Source organism: Olea europaea, chromosome 5 (assembly GCF_002742605.1).
Source record: "Olea europaea var. sylvestris chromosome 5, O_europaea_v1, whole genome shotgun sequence".
Taxonomy (NCBI): domain Eukaryota; kingdom Viridiplantae; phylum Streptophyta; class Magnoliopsida; order Lamiales; family Oleaceae; genus Olea; species Olea europaea.
The window spans coordinates 11,641,060-11,662,872 of record NC_036241.1 but is presented as its reverse complement, the minus strand read 5'-3'; the positions used below and the strand labels follow the sequence as shown (position 1 = coordinate 11,662,872).

The 21,813-nt window shown below is 31.9% G+C and overlaps 2 protein-coding genes across 9 annotated transcripts; one reads left to right on the top strand and one right to left on the bottom strand.

Annotated features, from left to right (window-relative positions):
* Window positions 1-414: 414 nt before the first annotated feature.
* Window positions 415-1,763, bottom strand: LOC111394957. Of its 3 annotated transcripts, none has more exons than XM_023020994.1 (4): window positions 1,102-1,763; window positions 937-1,020; window positions 764-842; window positions 415-662 (listed from the first exon to the last, which is right to left on the bottom strand). In XM_023020994.1, the coding sequence occupies exons 1-4, from the start codon at window positions 1,453-1,455 to the stop codon at window positions 637-639; spliced, it is 543 nt and encodes a 180-aa protein (XP_022876762.1). In that variant the 5' UTR covers window positions 1,456-1,763; the 3' UTR covers window positions 415-636. The 3 variants fall into 3 exon arrangements, with proteins under 3 accessions (XP_022876762.1, XP_022876761.1, XP_022876763.1); XM_023020993.1 differs by having other exon boundaries at window positions 769-842; XM_023020995.1 differs by having other exon boundaries at window positions 769-842; window positions 937-1,017.
* A 13,009-nt stretch (window positions 1,764-14,772) lies between these two features.
* On the top strand, window positions 14,773-20,386 carry LOC111394650 (telomere repeat-binding factor 1). 6 transcript variants are annotated; one of them, XR_002702658.1, is made up of 8 exons: window positions 14,781-14,927; window positions 15,332-15,545; window positions 15,634-15,809; window positions 16,234-16,318; window positions 18,337-18,420; window positions 18,590-18,940; window positions 19,617-19,739; window positions 19,863-20,386. XR_002702658.1 is itself a non-coding variant. In XM_023020568.1 (7 exons), exons 2-7 carry the CDS (start codon window positions 15,396-15,398, stop codon window positions 19,869-19,871), a joined length of 855 nt encoding a protein of 284 aa, XP_022876336.1. In that variant the 5' UTR covers window positions 14,773-14,927; window positions 15,332-15,395; the 3' UTR covers window positions 19,872-20,386. The 6 variants fall into 6 exon arrangements, 5 of the variants coding, with proteins under 5 accessions (XP_022876336.1, XP_022876334.1, XP_022876333.1 ...); XM_023020568.1 differs by lacking the exon at window positions 19,617-19,739 and having other exon boundaries at window positions 14,773-14,927; XM_023020566.1 differs by having other exon boundaries at window positions 14,779-14,927; window positions 18,343-18,420; window positions 19,617-20,386.
* The last annotated feature ends 1,427 nt before the right edge of the window (window positions 20,387-21,813 follow it).

Here is a 21,813-nt window from a genome sequence, read left to right as displayed (position 1 = left end):
CACCTAAAAAATCGCTTGATTGACATTAGAATGCCGAAGTTCTTGTTCTCAATAAATTTGAGATTAGTACGTAAACGTTTATTTTCAAAAGATTTAAAGCAATAAATTCTTAACGACTATCACATGTCATGTTACTTTTGTCATATCTCTTCACTCTTATAACAAGAGTCTATTTGAGCGTATTTAAAATGTGCTCAAATCTTCGAGTCCTTCCTTTAATTTATCTTCACTCCGGCGAAATTTGCTTGAGTACCAACAAATTTAAAAAAGGGAACATTGCAAAGCTCTAGTATCAATTATAAATGGAAAATACTCCACCAGATTGCTCGTTCTATTTAGGGCACTGCACAAATTAAGTATATAAAGGCAACATGGAGGGCTCCATGACAGAATATATATATAAAAAGAGGCTCAAGAAAAACTTAGAGCTCATTTCTTGACATTATTTGTTAATAAAACAATATAAATCTAAACAACACTGAAATTTTAGCTCGCATTTTAGTTGTTTCCCACTACATTGACAGCTACAAAAGAAAAAAGGGAAAATAGATGAAGGAACAGGAACAAAATCCCTTATGAGATTCAATTCCCTTTGTTTTGAAAAACTCTCTTCTTGATAGACTTCAACTCATGCTGTCAAATCCTCTTTCCCTTCAGACCATCTGTAAAAGGTTCAAGAAAAATTTTAAATAAAAAAAATGTAAGAATAATGCGTATTTGGAGGTAAAATTGAAGCCCTTTTCATTAGGTATGAAATACGTACTCAACTGATTTTTCTGCTGTTGATTTGCATACAGTGAAGACTGGAATAAATCATAATTCTCCTGATATGTAGATCTCCCCTGCGAAAAAATTGATTTGGTGATTAGCAAATGTTTAACTTGAATTGTATTTATTTAAAAAAAAAAAAAAAGTATTTTGAAGCATGAATAGTACCTCAAACTGAGTTGTGGAGTAGCCTTGTGAGTATTCCAATGCATTCCCCACAAAAGCTTGGCCATTTGGAAGTGAGAAATTCTTCTGTACAATTTTCAAGATTAGTCATATCATGACTTGAGATATCTCAGACAGAAAAGTTCGAGCAATATCTAATGTACTTACCTCGGAGTAGTCGAAGATAGGGGAGCTAGCAGTATCATCGAGTAAAGAAGGTTGTTCCTGAACCTGTCGACGTGGATTTTCCTTAACTTTCTTCTTCATATTAGGCCTGTTAATCTTGGACAATGTGGGATCTACCGGTGCACGATAAAACTCATCTTCTTCGTGAAAATGTGGAGGTCCCGACGATGCATCAGAAACCATAGACAAGTCTTCATTCTCCTCTTCTTCGTCTGAAACTTTTACTTTCTTGGCAAGACTATACTGAGAGAAAGAAGATGACGAGTGTTCTAAGTACAAAGTCCACCCAGATTCACATCCACTGCTGCATTCTGAATTGGCGAACACATAATTCATTGTATTCTTTTGGGTTTTGGTTTCTCAAAGTCTTTGCGTAGTGCTGAGGATAAAAGGGACTGGGATGGGGGGGAAAGACAGAAAGAGAATCAGGCTGAAATCCTACGAGTGTTTTGTCCTGACGTACTCCGTTCAGCTCTCTGTGTGAATGAATCAAAAAGTGCCAGTTGGGTGGGGCGTAAGTATGTAAGAAGGGGAGAAAGAGAATGGATGGAACGGAGCCACAACGGCTTCACATGCTCGACAGCCAGGCACTGTGTACCCTCTTAACAAAACTGGCTACATATCCATCTTCTCTTCCTCACAATTGGGACACCTACCCCTCTTTTCTGCACTAATATCTCACAATTTATCTACACTTACGTTTAGTCGCACGGTGACAAGAAGTAGATTGACTTTAATATTTTCTTTCAATCATGTTATATGTACAAAATTTTTTATCGGACAGTTTGATGGATTTCACTGAGTAATGTTATTTGCAGTCGCTCACTGTTGTAGTCGTCCTATGTGGTATACACATGACGGTTAGTGATTTGATACATTAATGTAATAGTTTTTTATTATCTTATGTAATAAATCATTAACTGCCACTTAGGACAACTACAGTAATAAGCGACTACAAATAACATTTTTTTTAGGTCATCTTTTGTACAAGAAAAAGTTGCGTTCTTCTTCTTCATTATAGTGAAAAATCGATTACCACGAGTAGGAAAGTAATTTTTCAGTATTGAGAGTGAAATATTATAACCTTAACAAGAAATTAGAAATTCATGATTTCCAGCAAAATTTAAAAAATGAAGATTCTTTACCATTTCTACAAATACACGGTTCAACACTCTGATATTTCATCTGATTTTTAAGATGAAAGTAAATAAGTACAAGATAATTATAATTAATAAGAAAGAGACGACCAAGAAATATTAAAAGAGTACATAACCAGTCAAAAACACGACCCATTAACTGCCACGTGTTAAAGAATTTATATCTTTACGACTCATAACTAAAGTTATTGGAAGATTTAAAGTAAACCGATTCAACGTTCTAATAAAGAATTTGTTAACTATCTATCTATTGGTATGTTCTCTCTCTATCGAGCACTGAAGTGATCATGAAAAAAATAAGCGTAGTAGGCGTACCATGATCGAGCACTGCAAACGATCTTGAACTACTGCTAAACAAAACTATCTACTCTTTACATAGAGCCTGTTTGTGAGTGATTTTGAAAATTGATTTTTTGATCATTAGGAGAAAAGTAGGGTCTATTTATAAGAGAAGAAGTCAAATATGACGGTTGTAATAGTAAAATAACGATAAAAAAATCAAATTTTGTGGTCAAAAAATCGAGCCCAAACAGGCCCATAATCTAGAAAGTCACTACTATGTACAATACTGTCTAATATTGGTGTATCGAACTTCGCAATCGAATTTTTTACCAATAAAAACTGAGATATACACACTGGCAAACTGAGAGATCTCTGTGGAGAGGCTTATGCAGTTGACTGTAATTTTTATGAATTCACATGCCCACACTTTCTCTCCACTCTAAAATACACGCACTCACACACACATGTATGCACGTGTGCATATGGCATTTGGAGCCTTCCACAGATTTATACACATGTATGCACGTGCGCGCACATTTCAAACTGAATATTATTTCTTAGTCACTTGTGTTCTTGGAATTAAGCTTGTTAATTCCATTGTTCAGAAGTTGTTGTTCATTCTTATCTCTCATTAATCTATTAATTATTTCATTATTATTAATACTTATAGCTTTGTCATCCCATTATTTAAGTTATTATTATTCTATTGACCTATGTGAATATCCATTTTGTACAATATTAATAAATGGTATTTCTTGATCAGGAAAGAAAATAGTGATGCATTACCAATCCTAACATTTTATCTTTTAAGATAATAACAATTTCGACTATTAGGATATGATTTGTGACTGTTTTTTCGAGAATATACGATCAAATTGAGACCATATAGAGAAAATTAAAATGACAATACACAAGGATGACATACTTACACGAGAAATGAATATGTTGTGTGTAATTTTTTCTCCATGTTTGGCATGTAAAAGTATATGGTTCGATATATTGCTGTGAAATTAAATTGACGTTAATTTTCTTGATTTGTACTTTCGAGTGTAATCTAATCATATTGCAAATTTCATTAAAAAAAATAATAATAAAGTGATTTATATACAACTTGTTAAGAAAGAGGGGTGGATCAAAACTAGCCTATTGTGCAATTGTCGTGGATTTAATTTTTAGGTTATTTCTAATGAACTATAAAGATCTTATACATATTTAGAATGGGACCTAATATTTGTAGTTCGCAAAGTTTAAAACTTGACTCCAATTTGAATGTTTAGTAATTGTACTTTTCGTCTACAAAATTTGAGAAATCTAACAAAAATACACTCAACCATCTTATGTGACAAAACCCATATTCCCTCCATTTTGAAAATTTAAATGGATGATGCCCTCTTCAGTGAATAAAAATAGAAGAATATAATAAACAACAAAAACAAGGAAAAATTTACAATGGGAGTCCCAATAATTAAAAAGTACAAAGAAATCTCACTTAAAACAATTAAATACACATTAACATAGAGAGAGAGAGAGAGAAGGGTTAGAAAAAGTAAGAATTTCATCTTCACCCATCAAGCTCACGCAAACCAGCTCACTCTAACCCAAGATCAATACACCACATCCACAAATATAATCACTGATATTTATTTATTTTAAATACATGTGAATTTTTCTATTTCCAGATGCTAATCCAAGTAAAATCACTGGAACTCGGAAATTAAAGCTATACACAGGAGCTGATCTAAACCAAAATCACCAAAAATTGGGAAAATAATTTAATTCAAGAGCAACCTAATAATATTTTGGAATAATTGCAACAACGGTCTCTAACCTTTCACTTTTTTACTGACATTACTTTAACTTTTACTTTGTACCAGTCACACTCCTAAACCTTTCAAAAATTCGCACATGGGGTCCAAATGAATGGAAACCATCCATCTTGTCGTTAGTTGACCAAAAAAGTCAAAGTTTGATCTCACTTGATCTAGATGGTGATTTCATTTACTTTAACAACAAAAATCAAATCCGATTTACCACTACACCGACTAGTGACTACACCGGCATCACCAACTCCACCAACCTCCACGGCTACTCCTTCAACCCATTTACCATGTTAATAACACTAATAAAAACACCAAATTACTTTAAGACAAAGGAAATTGTCATCGTGGTTAAGGATGAGGAAGGAGCCTAAGGGGATCTTGAGAGTGGGATAGTGTCATTGAGGAAGAGGAAGTTTTGGTTGGCGCGTTGAATTTTGAGGCCATCGTAGATGGCGAGAGGTATTGCTCAGGGTTGCCATTGTAATGCCTAAAGAATAAAATTTATTTGTTTTGAAAGTTGGAGGGGACTAAAGTGAGATAATTTAATTTAATTTTTATTTTAACCAAATAATTAGATTTTAATAGTAGAAAAATAAGTATATCAATATTGGACTCCTTTTGTAACTTGTAATTAATTAGAAGTTTTCAACATAAAAAAAGTTATTTTGTATTAAACTGCATCAAGTTAAGTCCGATTAAAAGAATAATAGGTTAATAGAGTTGGTGGGGGCATGCAATATTAATTAAGTAATTTTTTTCCTCCTTTAATCCCTGTCCCATTTGATTTATATTGGATATGAAAACATTACTTGAGTACAATTCAAATTCTATTATTCGAAACTAATTCTTATTCAAATTCCTTGTATTACACAGTTTTTTAATTCTAATTGTATACAAACTCAATTGAGAATTTCCATTATAAATACTGAGAGAATTCATATTATTTCACCACAGAAAATTAAGAGAAGGCCATGGTAGAGTGAGAGGAGAGGAAGAGGATAGAAAAATAAAATGAAAATTTTCATGTGTAAGATTTTATTTTATTTTTATAACATTTCAATAATGAGGTACGATACTTTTGTACATGTGGTTTGTTTTCGAATAATTTTATATTCAATAATTTATGTATGAATTGTCAATAAACTTTCATGTTCTTTAGAAAGATATATGAAATCCTATGGAAAGTTAAAATGACTTAAGATGTATGTGTCGCTTTATCACTGATATACTCCATAAGAGAATAGTAGTATGAAGTATAGATTTCATTATTATATAAATGTCTGTGAAAACTGTAAGTATCTTACTGTATATTTTTATATATTCACTCTTACAATAATTTTACAGGTTAACTATGGTTGATTGGAACTGTGGTGGGATGGTGATACAAACTGTCAAGAGGATTCGAAAAAAGAAGTATCAAGTCTTCAATCTTTCAATTTGTTAGATAGTTTAATTTGATAAAGAAAAAAAAAGTGGTATTTAATTAGTAAGGTGTTTATGTTTTTTTCAAAGTTATAATTTCAATGATTTAATTTAGATTCATTAAAATCGTACATTTGAAAAAAACATAAACACTTAACTAATATAATAACACATTTTTTTTATCAAATTAAACTAACAAACAAATTGAAAGATAGAAAACTTAATACTTTTCGTTTTTCATATCTTCTTGGCTTTCTGCATTACCATTCCGCTACAATTTCAATTGAATCTAACTAACCTGTAAAATTATTATAAGAGTGAGTATTTAAAAATATCTAGTAAGATACGTACAGTTTTCATAGAGAATTATATAACAATAAAATCTACACTTTATACCACTCTTCTCTTTTGGAACATATCGGTAATCAAGCGACACACTCATCTTAGGTCATCTTAAATTCCCGTAGGATTTCATATCTCTTTCTAAAGAACCCAAAAGTCCATTGGCAATTCATATATAAATTACTGAATATAAAAGTATTCGAAAACAAACCACTTGGACAAAAATATCTAACCTCATTTTGCTGAAAGGTTGTAAAAAGAAAATAAAATCTTGCACATGAAAATTCTCACATTATTTTTCGATCATTTTTCTCTCCTCTCTCTACCATGGCTTTCTCTTTATTTTACGTGGTGAAAAAAAGAAAATTCTTGCAGTATCTATAGTGAAAATTCTCAATTGAGTTTGTATGCAACTAGAATTGAAAAACTATGTGATACAAGGAATTAGAATAAGTATTGGTTTCAAATAATAGAATTTGAATTATATTCAAATAATCTTTTCATATCAAATAAAAATCACGTAGGGTAGGAATTAGAAGAAGAAAAGAATTTTAGTTAATTAATATTGCGTGCCTCACCAACTCTATTAACATATTATTATTTTAATTGGATTTAACATAACGTAGTCTAATCCAAAATAACTTTTTCTCGTGTTAAAAACTTCTAATTAATTATGAGCTACAAAAAGAGTCCAATATCGATCCACTTATTTTAACTCTATCAAAATCTAATTATTTGGCCAAAATAAAATTATAATTAAACTATTTCACTTTAGTCTCTCAACTTTCAAAATATAAATATATAGCATATAGAACAAATAAAGTTTATTCTACAAATTTTTGGGGCATTACAATCCGTCTTCCTTAAAAGAATTTTCAACTAGTTGCATACAAACTCAATTGAAAAGTTTCACTGTAAATACTACAAGAATTCTCATTATTTCACTACAAAAAATAAAGATAAATCCATGGCAGAGAGAGAGGAGAGGAAAACGATAGAAAAATAATATGAAAATTTTCATGTACAAGATTTTATTTTCTTTTTGCAACCTTTCAATACAAGGTGTTTCCACATACTTTTATATTCAATAATTTATGCATGAATTACCATTGGACTTTCAGGTTCGACCTAATGAAATATGAACTCTATATGATTTTTTATAACGAAATGTGAAATCTTTCGGGAATTCTTGCAGTATTTATAATGGAAATTCTTAATTAAGTTTATATGCAACTAGAATTGAAAATTTGTGTAATACAAGGAATTTGAATAAGAATTGGATTTAAATAATAGAATTTGAATTGTATTCAAATAATATTTTTAAATCAAATAAAAACCACGTGGGATAGAAATTAAAATAATTTTACTTAATTAATATTGTATGCTCTCATCAACTCCATTAACATATTATTCTTTTAATCGAACTTAATTTGATGTAGTGTAATCCAAAATAACTTTTTTTTCTCGTGTTGAAGACCTCTAATTAATTATGTGTTGTAAAAAGAGTCCAATATCTATGCACTTATTTTTCTTCTATTAAAATCTAATTATTTGGCCAAAATAAAATTAAAATTAAACAATTTCACTTTAGTCCCCCAACTTTCAAAATATAAATACATAGCATATTGAACAAATAAATTTTATTCTATAAAATGTTTGAGGCATTTACAACCATCGCGCTTCCAGATTTTGTATATGTCAAATGGGGTGATTTCCAACCAATGGCATGATGAAGGGCAACAACTAGACGGGGAAGGAGTAGTGATTTTAGGTTCATCTTTGGGGAGAGCAGCAACGATTGAGGTGGATGATGAGATGAATTTGGGGTTCGAATTTCATTTTTCGTTTGGGTTCCATTTAGTAGTGAAGGATATGGTGGCTGTGAGTTTGGTAGGTAGTGGTAGTGACGACGATGTTGGTGGCGGCGGCGAGTAGTGGTGATTTGGGTTTTCGGGTAGAGGTGGGGTTTGGACAAGAATGTGGGAAAGGATAATTGTGAGCGATAATGATTTTTTTTTTTCAAATTTTTATTTTTTTAATTGAATTATTTAATGTGAAAAAAATGTATAGTTACTATTTTGCCCTTTTAAAATTTGTCAAAATTATTTAAAGTATATTTTTCTTGGTTAACTAACGGCAAGATGGATGGTTTCCATCCATTTGGATCCAAGGTGTGAATTTTTTGAAAAATTTGTGACTATGATTGGCATAAGTGAAGGTTAAGGTAAAATTTGCAAAAAAATAAAAGATTGGCATAAAAGATTTCACATTTTCTAAATTAATTTTTTTAAGGTAGTGGTCGTGTCATCAATGTCAGTGTGATTACATTTTTGAAGTGGTATTTGCTTCGATGGAAGTGGAATAGATTGGGGTGGATGGGTAAGTTTGACTAAGAAAACGAAATGTTTACTTTTGAAAAGAATTGTATATTAAATATTAGATTTATTATATTTTCAAAAATTAGGGACAAAAAATCTTAAATTTTCCATAATAAATTGGTTGGAATAAACAACATGTGGATGTTGTAGAGTTGCAATGAGCATTTTAAAGAATCATGTGGCAGATTGCATCAAGATTCAAGAATTGTAAGGTTCTTACACTAAACAAACCACTTGCAATTCTCAATGAATTCAAAGACAAAACAAGAGAGTTTCAGACACATGAAGATTTTTAGAAAGCAGTGCAAACTCACATTGATCTAAGCTTTGTGCATCTGGCAAGAAATAATGTTGATTAATATGTTAATTAATTCATATTAATATTTATCTTTTATTAATTGGCTGCCACTAGATGATGCTTTGTGGTTTTCTTCATCTCAGTCAAAGTTCAAAAAGCTCCTATCATGTGCTTATTCTCTTGAAATGCACGTCCTTATCACCAATTGGTTAATCTAAATTTAACTCACATATTTTTTTCTTTATATGATTAGCTATTATATTTAATTTTGATCTTAACCAACTCGACCATATGTAGAAGCATAAATTTGGTGATGAAAACTCAAAGACGTAATTAACAAACGTTATTGTACATGTTAAGTATACAGTAGCTACTCAAACTCAACGATTAGATTAGATAAAAGTGAAAATGAAAGTTGGTCGGTGAAACTCCAAAACAATGGCATTGAACTTGAACTTGCATCATTGAGCCACCAAATAACCTATTTCAATAATTTGAACATTTCCATTTGTTCTTGGCCTTGGCACTATAGATTCTTAGCTGTTATACACGTGCTAAGAGATTCAAAGTATCTACGAATTAGACTCGTGAATTCAAATTAAGAAAATCGATATTGGTAATAAGAGGCTACGTTTTCATTATGAGGTCCCCTGACCATCTTATATTTGCTTCATATTTATAAACATTCATATTATGCTTTAATCTGACATTTTGAGGAACTCATAAATAGTATCGACTTAATTATCATTCATTTTTATCTATGAATCTCAAATCGACAATTTTTCTTTTCGTGTTGACCGAGAAATTAAACATGTACCTTATTCTCTCACTTGCATACAAAGAATTTTTATTCTATTCAATTTGTTATAGTGTCTTTGTAACGCACATTTTCTTATTTTTTTCATTTTTAAATTTTTGGATGATTGGTTCATCATTATTTTTTATTTTGCAAAATCCATCATGCCTCGGTACATATATCGCCACAGTATATTTTCCAAGATATTTCCAAAAGTGTAATAATTCTTCAATCTTAACTCTAAAAAATATTTTTTTAATGTGCATATTTGGTTTGGGATTTTCTAGAATCTCTTCTTGTCAAATATATTTTATATCCATAATTATTATTTACTCATTTTGTAGAACACACAACTTATAATCACTTAATTTATAATTTAAACACCAAACAAACATGACAACTAGTAGCATAACTTCGCAAATGAAAGTAGTGCTATAGTTTTCAATTGAACATGAAGTATTTGCTGTATTATTGTATATTAAAGTTTAAATTATTAAAATTACAAGCCATGTCACATGTAAATTGAACTTATTTTCTTATAAAGACATTTTGAAAATTCATAAATAAATAATTTTTATCAATTATATTAAAGTTGAAGTAGAGTTTCTATTATAATTCATCACAATGTTCTTATATTTGTCGTGTAGTGAGCAATATTAAATTGATTCAAACTTGTCGTTTTGTGAGGTGCCCCGTACGGATGGTATAGGCAGGGACAGTACCATGTTCTAGACTTTATTTTTTTGCTCAGGCTTTTAATTTTCATGTAGCTCGGACCAACCGCAGTAAAAACCTCAAATTTGATCCAAGATTCACTGACACATGAATAATTTTGGGCACACTAAAGATCCGTTTGATAAAAACTTTTATAAGTTAATAAAAGAATTGTGCTATTAGTATAGAGAATCATTTGCACACAGTCTATACAGATGTTCTCACATGAAAATGGACCCAACACATGGGATCCACACGTGGGGTCCACCCAATGTGAGAGGCCCTGTACAGACCCCGTGCAAATGGGTCTGTACAAGAAGTTTATTCTTTAATAAAATGTATAATTGAAAAATTAATAAAAAAATTGTGAATCTTATAAAATGTATGAAAATTAATTATTGATTTTGATCTTAATTTTAAGCAGTTTTCTAAAGTACATTAAAAAACACTAAATTTTACCTCAACGGTCAAGTCAATATGTTTTTTGATCTTGTTTTCGGTTGGGGGCCACACGGGCAACAGATACATGATCCACCAACACACACGTAAGTTTGGTCCAACACTCTAAAATATGCAAGCGATTTGGTACAATCCAAGGAAGGGCGTGAGAGCGGCTCAAAGGCGCGAGGACGACAACGTTCACAATCCGACAAGACCTTTGTAGAACGATTATATAATAATTACCAATCGTGATTGATGAATGTGTGTAGACTCAATTGAGTAGCAAGAGATAAAATGGAGTAAGTTCTTTGGTATTTGTTCGTTTGTTCAATCTTGTATTCAAAGTTACATTCGTCTTACAATGGTAGCATAGGGGAATATTTATAGTAATACAAAGTAAATTGTGGCCCTTGGATGGAAGTACAAGTGGTCTCATCTCCTAGATCCATACATATAATCCTAAGTATCACTTATGACTTGCTGGCCAACTTTACATTTATTAATTGGCAGAGCCGTCACTTTATATGACAAGACTTAACACTTAAACTCTATGATAGACGTCTCATTAATAATTCGAAGAAGATATTTATGTAGAAACAAATCTCTTGGAAGAAGTGGTAGTGAAGGCGCTTCGAAAGTCTTAGCTTCAGCGCACGAGCCTTGGAGTAAACCACCTCAACCAATGCTCTTCGGACTCACAATGCTAACCTTCGGTTGAAATATTAATTCTGGTTGCATTCAAGGCTTCAGGGCCTTAGCCACCATGCCACGTGTTTTGGCTTAAGTGGGCGAAGGGCTATAGTGGGTCGGCCATGTGGTGCCACGTGTGTCGAGCTGTAACAATGTTAAAAATTTTGGCAAAGGAATGGAAAAACTAATGAACTTTGTCCTGTCCTAACCCTTTCGATCATTATATTTTATTTTATATTTCATAAAATGAATACAATTTAAAAATTAAATTATATTAAATAATTAAATAAATATATAATCATGATTTTTTTTAATCTCACCTTGACTCTTGAAAATCCTACACGGGGTCAGGACAATGAGGATTGCCTCAGCACCATCCTACTTCGTTATCATCCCTAGAATAAAATTTTAATAAATTGAAAATTGCATTTACATATTGTGCCGAAGAGATCGCATATTGTTGTATATTCTAAAACTTCAAGTTATCATCACATTCTCTTTTGCATTTGGCATATTTCTATCTGCAGTTCAAGATTGTTTTATATAAGTGACATCCACAACATAGTTTAGCACCTTCTCAATAGGTTCGAATAGTCTTTTATGAATTGAGAACCTTGGCTTGGTACTTTGTTGAGTCGTTGACCTCATCTTTCTTAGCCTTCTTTGGTACCTATTTAATTTATAAACCTAATCTGTCAAACCTATTTTTCATATAACACATTTCGTTGGAACCACAAGTATTATTCAATTTTTGTGGTATAGAATTTTTCGTATTGGATGATGTTAAGGATGTTGTAAAAGGTTTTCTTCAGTTTTTGTTTGAAGAGAAGAAAGCTAGCGTTGGATTGAGAATGAGTATTGATAATATGGGTATGGACTATGGAATGAATTTTGTGCACGCCCCTCCACTAAAATGAGTTGGAGTGCATGTATGTCTAATTTATGCAGAGCGGAAGCTCTATTTAGCAATACAGAATGTCCCAAATTTTAATTCTTGAAGTATGGAAAAAATACAATCGATTTTTTTTCTCGAATGTACTCTAAGGAACTTCTATGATCAAAGTAAAACGTTATCTAATTAGACCACGAATTACAAATATCTGAAAAGGCTCTATTACTATTTTTGCTCGACAATCCACATCAAAATAATGAAAGTGAAGGGCTCGAGGTCTAATTACAATGAAATAACTTCACTAACTTGAAGAGCAACCTGGATTTGATCTCTTGCAAATTAAAGGTACAAAGGGAATGTGAGGGCCTACTTGAAGCACTTTCATAAAGTTCGTCCTATTTCAGGTAAAGAAGCCACATTGTTTAATAACAGTAGATAGAAAATATTTATATGATTTTTGTAGGGTGGGTGAGTTAGGGTTTAAAAAGAAGATTTGTTATTGACTAGCTACTTAGAGTTGTGTTTGACTGTCCAAGTTAAGTTTGATCAATAATAGTATACAAGTTGATGAGAGCTCGACAAATTGTGGTCTACTACTATTATAGGATTTGTTTGTTCTTGCATTCTTTGAATTCTATATACTTGTTAAGTTTAGATTTACAGTTACTTATCAATAGATGTCATGTTGTATACATGATCAAGAAGTTAATTTCATAAATGGTAAATGAAGTTTGTACAAACTTTCAAGTTGATCCTTAAGTATTTTCTAACTCATTTCGTCAATGAAGTTAATTAGCATTATATCATTGGTCCTCAAAGTATTTTTAGACTCGTACAATCACTAGGGTTAGTTCATTGTTCTAAAATAAAAAAAAGATGTAATAGGAGAACAATGTCAAGCTTGCGTAAAAGACGTTTTCTTATTTTGATTATTCTAGACCATTAAATAATAGACAGAATAATGCATACAAACTAATTAAAATAAAAAAGACTGTTATTACTTAAAAATTCCTACAATTAGAAAATTTTCAAGTCTCCTAAACCTAGACAAGTGAAAATTGAAAGCACATGATCCTTTTAAAGGTAAATAAGCCCAATAAATTGTCCTCACTAATTTAGTGCCTAAGTTCCCTCAATCATTATGTCCAAAAAAAAATTTTAAAAATAAAAAAGGCATGCACTTATGTTCGCTTTATTTGTTCAAAAGAAGATTTTGCTGTCATTTTTCACGTCTTGCACATATATAGAGTGTTTTGAACACGTCTCATAACAAAGCGCACTTAGATGACATCATTTCATGCCTTTTAGAATACTACGTTTATTAACATTATACTATTAATTCTCTGTCAAAAAATAAAGTTCGAAAACCTTGATAATAGTTAAAGGTTGATGTGCACAAACATCTAAGGCGCTGACTATTAAAGGAAATATGTGCTATATCCCAAATAAAAACTATACATTAAGGAAAAGTTAAGAAATTATAGTAAACGTTAGTGATTTTCAAATTCACTAAACATTGTATCATTGTTTTGAGAAAAATCTACATTGAGTATTTTGGAAATAAGATTTTACTTATAGTTCACATAAAATCTGTATAATTGTACGGAGTAAAACTTAAATTGGTATATGTTAAACTTTGCATTTTGAAGTAGGATGGGTGATTTAAAAGGGGTTTTGCTAGATGATCAGGGTTACGTTGATCCTGTTCAGACCGCTTTTTCCTTTAAAAGTGCAGCAACTTTTCTTATTTTGACCTGCTGCATCGTGCTACACATAAGTCAAGTGTGACAAAAAATACTATAGGGACTAAATAAGTTAAAAAAAAAAAAATGGGTTTTTAGTACCAATGTAAATTTTTTCTCAAATTTTAGTTACCAAATGTAAAACTAAGTCCATGGATAAGATTTATTTAAAAAAAATTTTTAACCACATATTTCATCAAATTATCAAATGTACTTAAAATATTTTTAACTATACCAAAACGGCCATACTGTTATTTTTCCTCCACACAATACAAACCCCAAACAGAGAAACCAAAAATAAAATATAGTAATGCTATTTATTCTGCGTTTGACTGTCATTATTGTGTAAAAATAATGTTTTAAATAATAATTTTTTGAAGAATGTTTTGTTAAAAAGTGAAAAAAAAAAATTTGAGTTTACATTTAAAATATTTTATTTTATGAATATGTGATTAAAAATGAATATGAGAAATTAATCCATAATTCATAATCATTATTTAAAAAAAAAAATTTCATACTCATTATTAATAACATATTTCACAATAAAATATTATGTAAATTTAAAACTTTTTGCTACCTTTTAATTATGCATTTTTTAAAAATTTATTATTGAAGAACTCATTCTTCATCAAATTGTCGAACGGGAATTAATAATTTTGTTTCAAAGGGAGTGTGTTTAGCATAGGTAAAAACTATTTTTTTTGCCCTTTCCCTTCAATCCACGTGAAACCGTTATTCATATCCTCGGCTTGCTCATTAGAAATTAGGGCTTTGAAAGGAAGGGGCTTTTCAATTCTGAAATCGAAGGTCTAATTGTCAATCTCCCCGTATCTGGTAATTCTACATCTATCTGTTCATTCAATCTCTGTTTCCAATTGATTGCTGACGTGAATTATAAGAATTTTCTTTCTGCTATGATGGGATAAGGTTAGGGTTTCAATTTTCTGCGGCATAAATTACACCCCCTTCGTAAATGGTATACCTCATGAAATCAATTTGAATTCTTGATAATTTAAATTAAAGCAAGAGAACTTGACTGGAATTTCAGATTTGATAATTTAGATAAGCGAAATGAAATTTAAAATTTTTATTTTTGTTGCTAGGTTTGAATGGATCTATATTTATTTTGATCAATTTCTTTTGGTGGATTGAGTCCGATTAGTGAATTCTAGACAAGTGTAGTTCCGTTTCCTATTTAAAATTTAATGCGTCTGAATCTGAAAATTTTCTTATGCTAGGGCGAGTTTCTGGTGCAGGTGATTACTGCTTAGGAGGTAGAATTTATCTGTGCGCTGTTGATTAATGGGTGCACCTAAGCAAAAGTGGACTGCAGAGGAAGAAGCAGCTCTTAAAGCTGGAGTCCTTAAGCATGGCCCTGGAAAGTGGCGTACAATTCTTAAAGATCCCGAATTCAGTGGAGTTTTATGTTTGAGATCCAATGTTGATCTCAAGGTATAGATCGAATCTCAATTATATTGTTACTTTGAAGATGTTAATAGCTGTTGGATTATAGGTTCAAGCCGTCATAATGATTTGGCAGGATAAGTGGAGAAACATGAGTGTGATGGCGAACGGATGGGGATCTCGGGATAGGGCTAAATTAGCACTCAAGAGGATGCATCAGGCAGCAAAACACGGCGAGAGTGTTTCACAAAGCGACGAGGAAATTGATGATTCTACATCACCAGTCAGTGGCCCAAAAAGATCTATTATGAGGTTAGACATGCAATGCGCAAGTTTGACACTTTTTTTTAAAAATATTTTTCATGCTAAGTAGCCAGCCCTTCAATTCAACAGTTAGAAAGATAAGACGTGTACACGATGCATTTATTCTACACATACAAACATCTCTAGCATCAATGTCGGTACATTATTTCTAGGCATGTGCAGAGGTGGTACTAGCATTTTTTGAAAATGGAAATCATATAACCTATCTGAAACTTTTTAAAGTTTACATGCTTTTTGTCACTGCTCTCCAATAGTCAAGATCAGATTGTTTTTAATACTCCACAGTATTATAATTTGCAGTAATATTCCTAAACCTGAATAGATGGCAGTGATTAGTACCTGGATGGTATCTCATGTTCATTCTGTTTGAATTGCGCATGATCGATATTTATCTTTTTTGCTTCTGTTATAGGTTGGACAATCTTATTATAGAAGCTATAAATAACCTGAGGGAACCTGGTGGTTCTAACAAGACCACTATAGCTACCTACATAGAGGTAGTGATTCTCTATTTCTGCTTTTCTCTAAGGGAATTGAATATCAAGAGTTTATGAAGTGTTAAAAGCTTGTCTATTAGCTTCGCATTTTCTTAAGTATTTTCGGTGTGATGCAGTGTCTCCCAACAATATGGTGTGAAAATAATCTTTCATGTGTAACTTTGCACCATGAATGCCATTATATTCACTCACCCATAGTGCATTGGCGACGTATTGGATCATTATGAGAAAGCTGGTATTGTCCATTGGTAAGCTAGACATAATGCAAAGTCACAGACATGTCAACACGTGATTTTTTAGAAATGTAGGACATGAACACGTTGAGCACACATTAAATTCGTTAAAAACTTGTAGATTATATATTCTATCATATTGTTTATACTTTTTATCTTTTAATAAAGTCTAATTTTTCTCTTAGTTTTGACTTTTTTTTCCCTTGAAATCTTTTAAGTTAGTTGAGTATCTATTTGCTAAATTAAAATAATTATCAAGTTAGATATTCAACTGTTGGGGAAGGAATAATTCATATAATATATGACATGAACTGTTCAAGGAATGTCGATGACGGACACGACACTTGTCGGGTACGAGCATGCTGCACAAATAGGACTATCATGCATCATAGTAAACGAGGAATAATCGATATGAACACAAGTTTTGGACATAGACACACACATGGACATGTCGACACAATTTTTTAGAAAGTGGCAAACGTCCTCAGCGTGTTGATTTTAATAATATTAATTATTTTTATTTTTTCCTATATTATAAATTAATTTTGATTTCTTTTAATTTTAATGTGTCAAAAATGTATCTCACAGCATGTAAGTAGTGCATCTTTCAGTGTATTAGCGACATGTCCAACAATATAAACTTAAAAAAATGGACACGCTGCCCGGGGTTTCCAACACGTGTAGATGATGTGTTGGTGTATCTCTTAGCATCTGGAAAACATATCGGCAATTATTCAACTAACCAAAAAATAATTCGGTCATGTCATGTCACATTTTTGCCTTGCCTTTTTGAGTTGTGGATGTCCGACGGAAATGTGTCGGCGATGTATCGAACTATTCTGAATAAAATAGTTTGGACACGGAACTTGACGAATTTGATAGTTGTCGGCAATGTGTGAATGTCCAACAGTCGCTGGACTTAGGAGGGTGTCGGTGCATCCTAGTTGGTAACGGCCCATAGATCACAAAAAAGCTATTATGAACTGCATTTTGCTGTTGAAACACAATATGTTTCAGGTGAGTAAAATTTTCATGTATGAGTCAAAACATGATCTAAACATGATCTATTGTTTTCCTGTTGCACTAAATTTGTCCCGAAAGTTCAAGTACTTATATTTTTGAATTTGTAATACCAATATCAAAGTTTCTTGCTCAAAAAACTTGCATCTTTGCAAAAATTAGGTGATAACGAGTTAATGAGGTTTATTGTATTAGATGGTGGTGTTGGTCGAGAAAGGCTTCACAACTTGTTTTGATGCCTTCAACATTTTGGGTTGCACCTTTTGTCCATTTTTATCACTTCATTGTTAAGGTACTCCCATAACAATCTCAGACTATTACTCTAAGCTACTTTGTGTTGTAGCCCCAGTTTGGAGAAGGGAATACAATTGCTGAACTTTTGTCAACTTTTGACTGTACTTTTTACTAAGAATAATAATATGTAGTGAATAATTTAGTCTAGTAGATGAATCTTTTCAAAAGAATGTTATGCTTGGTTAGCTAATCTTGGTTCGTTAAGTTGATTAAAGGATTTCTAAAAATCATAATATATGCTGTCCGTTGAGAGTATTGAACACCAAAGACTTGCAAAGGTCCTTTCATTAAATATTATATGGCGTAGAATATCACCAATCTGAAAACTTGACGTTCGTACCTAATAACTCAAGCTCTTCTTTGGCTATCTTCTAATCATACCGTGTTTTCTGAAGACTTGACGTTGTTCGTAATTAATAAATTAAGCTCTTCATTGGCTATCTCCCAATCTTACAGCTTTTTGTTTTGTAGGACCAGTACTGGGCACCGCCGAACTTTAAAAGGATGTTATCTGGTAAATTGAAGCATTTTGTTGCAAACGGGAAACTTATCAAGGTGGTTTTTGCCTCACTAATTCCCTAACTGAGTGATTATTGTGGGTACTTTTTCCCTGTTTTAAAGTTGCATAGGATTGAAAATTATTTTTTCTGAATTCTTTATTTTAATTAATATCTGTGAGAATTTCAAGTACTTCTTTGAGTCTGAGTCTTTTCGTCTCCTGCAGATGAAACGGAAATATAGAATGGCTCCAACTGCTTCATTATCTGAGAGGAGGAGGAACCCTTCTATTTCTATAGCTAGCAGAAGGCAGGGTATTTCTCCGAGGACTGACTGTGATGATGTCAGTGAACTTTCAAAATCTCAGATTGATTTAGAGTTAGCCAAGATGAGGAGCATGACTCCAGAAGAAGCTGCTGCTGCTGCTGCTCAAGCAGTTGCTGAAGCAGAAGCTGCAATGGCCGAAGCTGAAGAGGCAGCACAAGAGGCAGAGGCAGCAGAGGCAGATGCTGAAGCAGCACAGGCTTTTGCAGATGCGGCATCCAAGACACTAAAAGGGAGAAGCACTCCAAGTTTGGTAAGTTCATTACGAGAGTCTATTTATCTTAATAAGAATATCTGCTAAATTTTTACGGAGCGAGTTTCTCCTGAAGATAAATTCTGAAACTTGAGTTTTCTCCTCTGCAGTTGTAGTCCCCTAGTGCCTTTTTATAAATATATGATGATGATATGCTAATCTGGCTTTCCAAGAGTTTCATGTGATTACGTTTCCTAGTAACATTTTTACCCTTGTTGGAGTGCTGAAAAGTAAAAACTATGTTTAACAGATGTCGTATTTCTGTTTTATTTTCTCATGTAAATTGAGAATGAAGCTGCAATGGAACAGTTTATCTATATCATAATGCTGAGCCTATTCAACCAAATCAACCTAGACCAAAAGGCTGTAATTATCAGTGTGCTGGTGCTTGTTTAATGCTACTCTCCGCTACTTCATGCAGTTGCCCACGCTGCTCTTGTCCACCATGACAAGAAAATTCTAATCTGCAACTTTGCCCCATATATTCAATATTAAGAGGACATCTCTACTAATGAAAATATGTTTGCGTCATTATTATTTCTTTTCCTTTCCTTTTGAAAATGTTGGATTTATAATTGATTTTCCACCATTTTATTTCACACTTGTATGAAAGATTTGCGTTCATGTTGTTTGCAATGCTCCTCACTTCCTGAATCAAATGATTTTGTCTCTACAGAATATGCAAATGATTCATGCGTGATGGAGTTGGGGACGACATCTATAATAAGTCACTTACAGCTTCTGTATGATTTGAACTCATTGAATTAATCATAAAAGACGATCTATTGCTGTAAATATGGTAATCATTTATGCTCCGTAGAATACAGGCAGTGTTTGCTTGAGTAAATTCCGGTGACTTTAGCAGATTATGCAAACCTCACTTCTATTAGACATTAGCTTGTTCGCATGGAAACTACTGCAGGTATGCTAGAAGTTCCACATCCGGACTTAGAGACAGAATATTTCCCTAGAAATCGAAAGTAGGTGGTGTAACCAGATGTTGGTTCAGTGTTTATTTTCTTTGTTGGAACTGAATTGGAAGAAATGAAGCCCTTCCACCCAGCAAGAGGAAAAGGGCATTTGTCTGTGAGCTGCCTTGGTGTACCAGCGTCTATGCTGCTTTTGATGTATCTTCGGCTGCCTGTATTGCTGCTCTTTCTTTCTATGCAAAGAGCTGGATAGAAAACTTAACTTCGTCAAGTGTGTAACGAGTTTTTCTTTTTAAATAACTTCAGTTTTTTACAATTGTCTTTTCAAATAAGCCCTCACTATTTTAAGTTTTAACTGCAGTTTGTCCCTTTACAGACATGATGATTCTGCTTCGTTCATGGTCTAATTGCAATTTTCATTTCCTTTGTGTAGATTACATTAACTCTGTCTTGTATTTAAAAAACTTTGTAACTCTACTGCGCATTTGCAATTGTATGTAGAAAAATAATGATTTTATTAGATGGCATATTTTATTATAACGATATCTGTCTGTAGAGTTTGTGCTGTACATATTTTTAAACTGTACCTGTTTTCAAGCTCCAAACACAATAAACAAGTTTAGATTTGGCAAGTGATATAACATAGAAGTTTTTTAATATTTAAATAATCAATATATTATTATTATTATTATTATTTATTATTTACTTATTTATTTGGTTCTAGATCAAGCTAGGTATGGCTTGAGATATTATTATAAAGCGAAGTGAGTATAAATGATTAAAATTATAAATACGTGGAATTGCGGTTTAATTGAGTGAGCAGTACTTTTTTAATTCTTTAAAATATTTTGATAAAAAGCAGAATGAAAGGGAAAAGATGTGTGTCAGGTTCGGTTATCCTTAGTTGGGTTGGGCAGGTTAGATGGCCAATCAAACTTATTTCTCGATTCAGTAGAAGTTCAAAGAGGTGAATAAAACATAGTTAATAGAATATCATCTGAAAAAAAAAAGGAGAGAGAGAGGTAGGGGTGGTGTGCTTCTAGATTGTTCGATTTCGAAGAGAATCAAAACCGAATGGAGTTCTAATAATTTTCCATAATAGTGAAATTTCTAAATTATTAATGCAAACATGATAGAAAAGTCAATTACCAAAAGTTAATCCTCGTATTCAAAATAAAAACAGGAAGCTTTGAAGTGCGAAAATATCGCTAAAATCATTTATCAAATCAACAAATAAACATAATTAATTAAAAAGTAATTAGAACTCTTCTACACGTACAGACAAAGTTTTCACAGAAAGGATACAAAAAAGTCACAGTTCTGAGATCCACACACATTTTTAGCATTTTTTATACATCATGGGGCCCACACACGTGTGTATTCTGGAAAACTTCATCTAGTTTTTTTGAAGTAATTAAGTTAGAATTGATTCTCGATTCTTGATTCTTGGAATCAAAACCATTTAAAATTTGAATAATCATGGCCCTGTTCGTCTACAGTAACTCTTAAAATTTAAGAAGAACCAAGCCAACCAAATTTAGTTTTGTTTTGTATTTCGGTTCTTTTGCTTATTAGGGAAAATTAGACCCACTATCCTCAAAAAATAAAAAATATTATATTAATATCTTTAAATTATAAGAATTGCAAATTCTCGTAAAAAGCCCAAAAAAGTTTTTGTGATGTTGTCACTTTTTTTTAGATTTTTGAATTTTTAAAGGTTTTCCATTTTTTAATGAGGAAATTACACAAAACCAGAATTTTTAAGTTTCAATTTCAAAAACCAGATTTAAACTTTGTTTTTACAATAATCAGATGATAATTCTATATTTTAATTTCATAATAATAATAATAATAATAATAATAATAATAATATAAAATTGAAATTACTCTATACCAATTTTTTCAAACCCTAAAATTTACTTCTCACTCTCTCTCTAAGTCTCC

Bases quoted from the DNA above. Each gene is read 5' to 3' on its own strand.
- LOC111394957 (XM_023020993.1), bottom strand. From the start codon at position 1,455: ATGAATTATGTGTTCGCCAATTCAGAATGCAGCAGTGGATGTGAATCT. The intron at 1,021-1,101 runs GTAAGTACATTA...AAAATTGTACAG, and splicing joins CTATCTTCGACTACTCCGAG to AAGAATTTCTCACTTCCAAA. The intron at 663-768 runs GTTGAGTACGTA...AACCTTTTACAG, and splicing joins AATCAACAGCAGAAAAATCA to ATGGTCTGAAGGGAAAGAGG.
- LOC111394650 (XM_023020565.1), top strand. From the start codon at position 15,396: ATGGGTGCACCTAAGCAAAAGTGGACTGCAGAGGAAGAAGCAGCTCTT. The intron at 15,810-16,233 runs GTTAGACATGCA...CTTCTGTTATAG, and splicing joins CCAAAAAGATCTATTATGAG to GTTGGACAATCTTATTATAG. The intron at 16,319-18,336 runs GTAGTGATTCTC...TTTGTTTTGTAG, and splicing joins CTATAGCTACCTACATAGAG to GACCAGTACTGGGCACCGCC.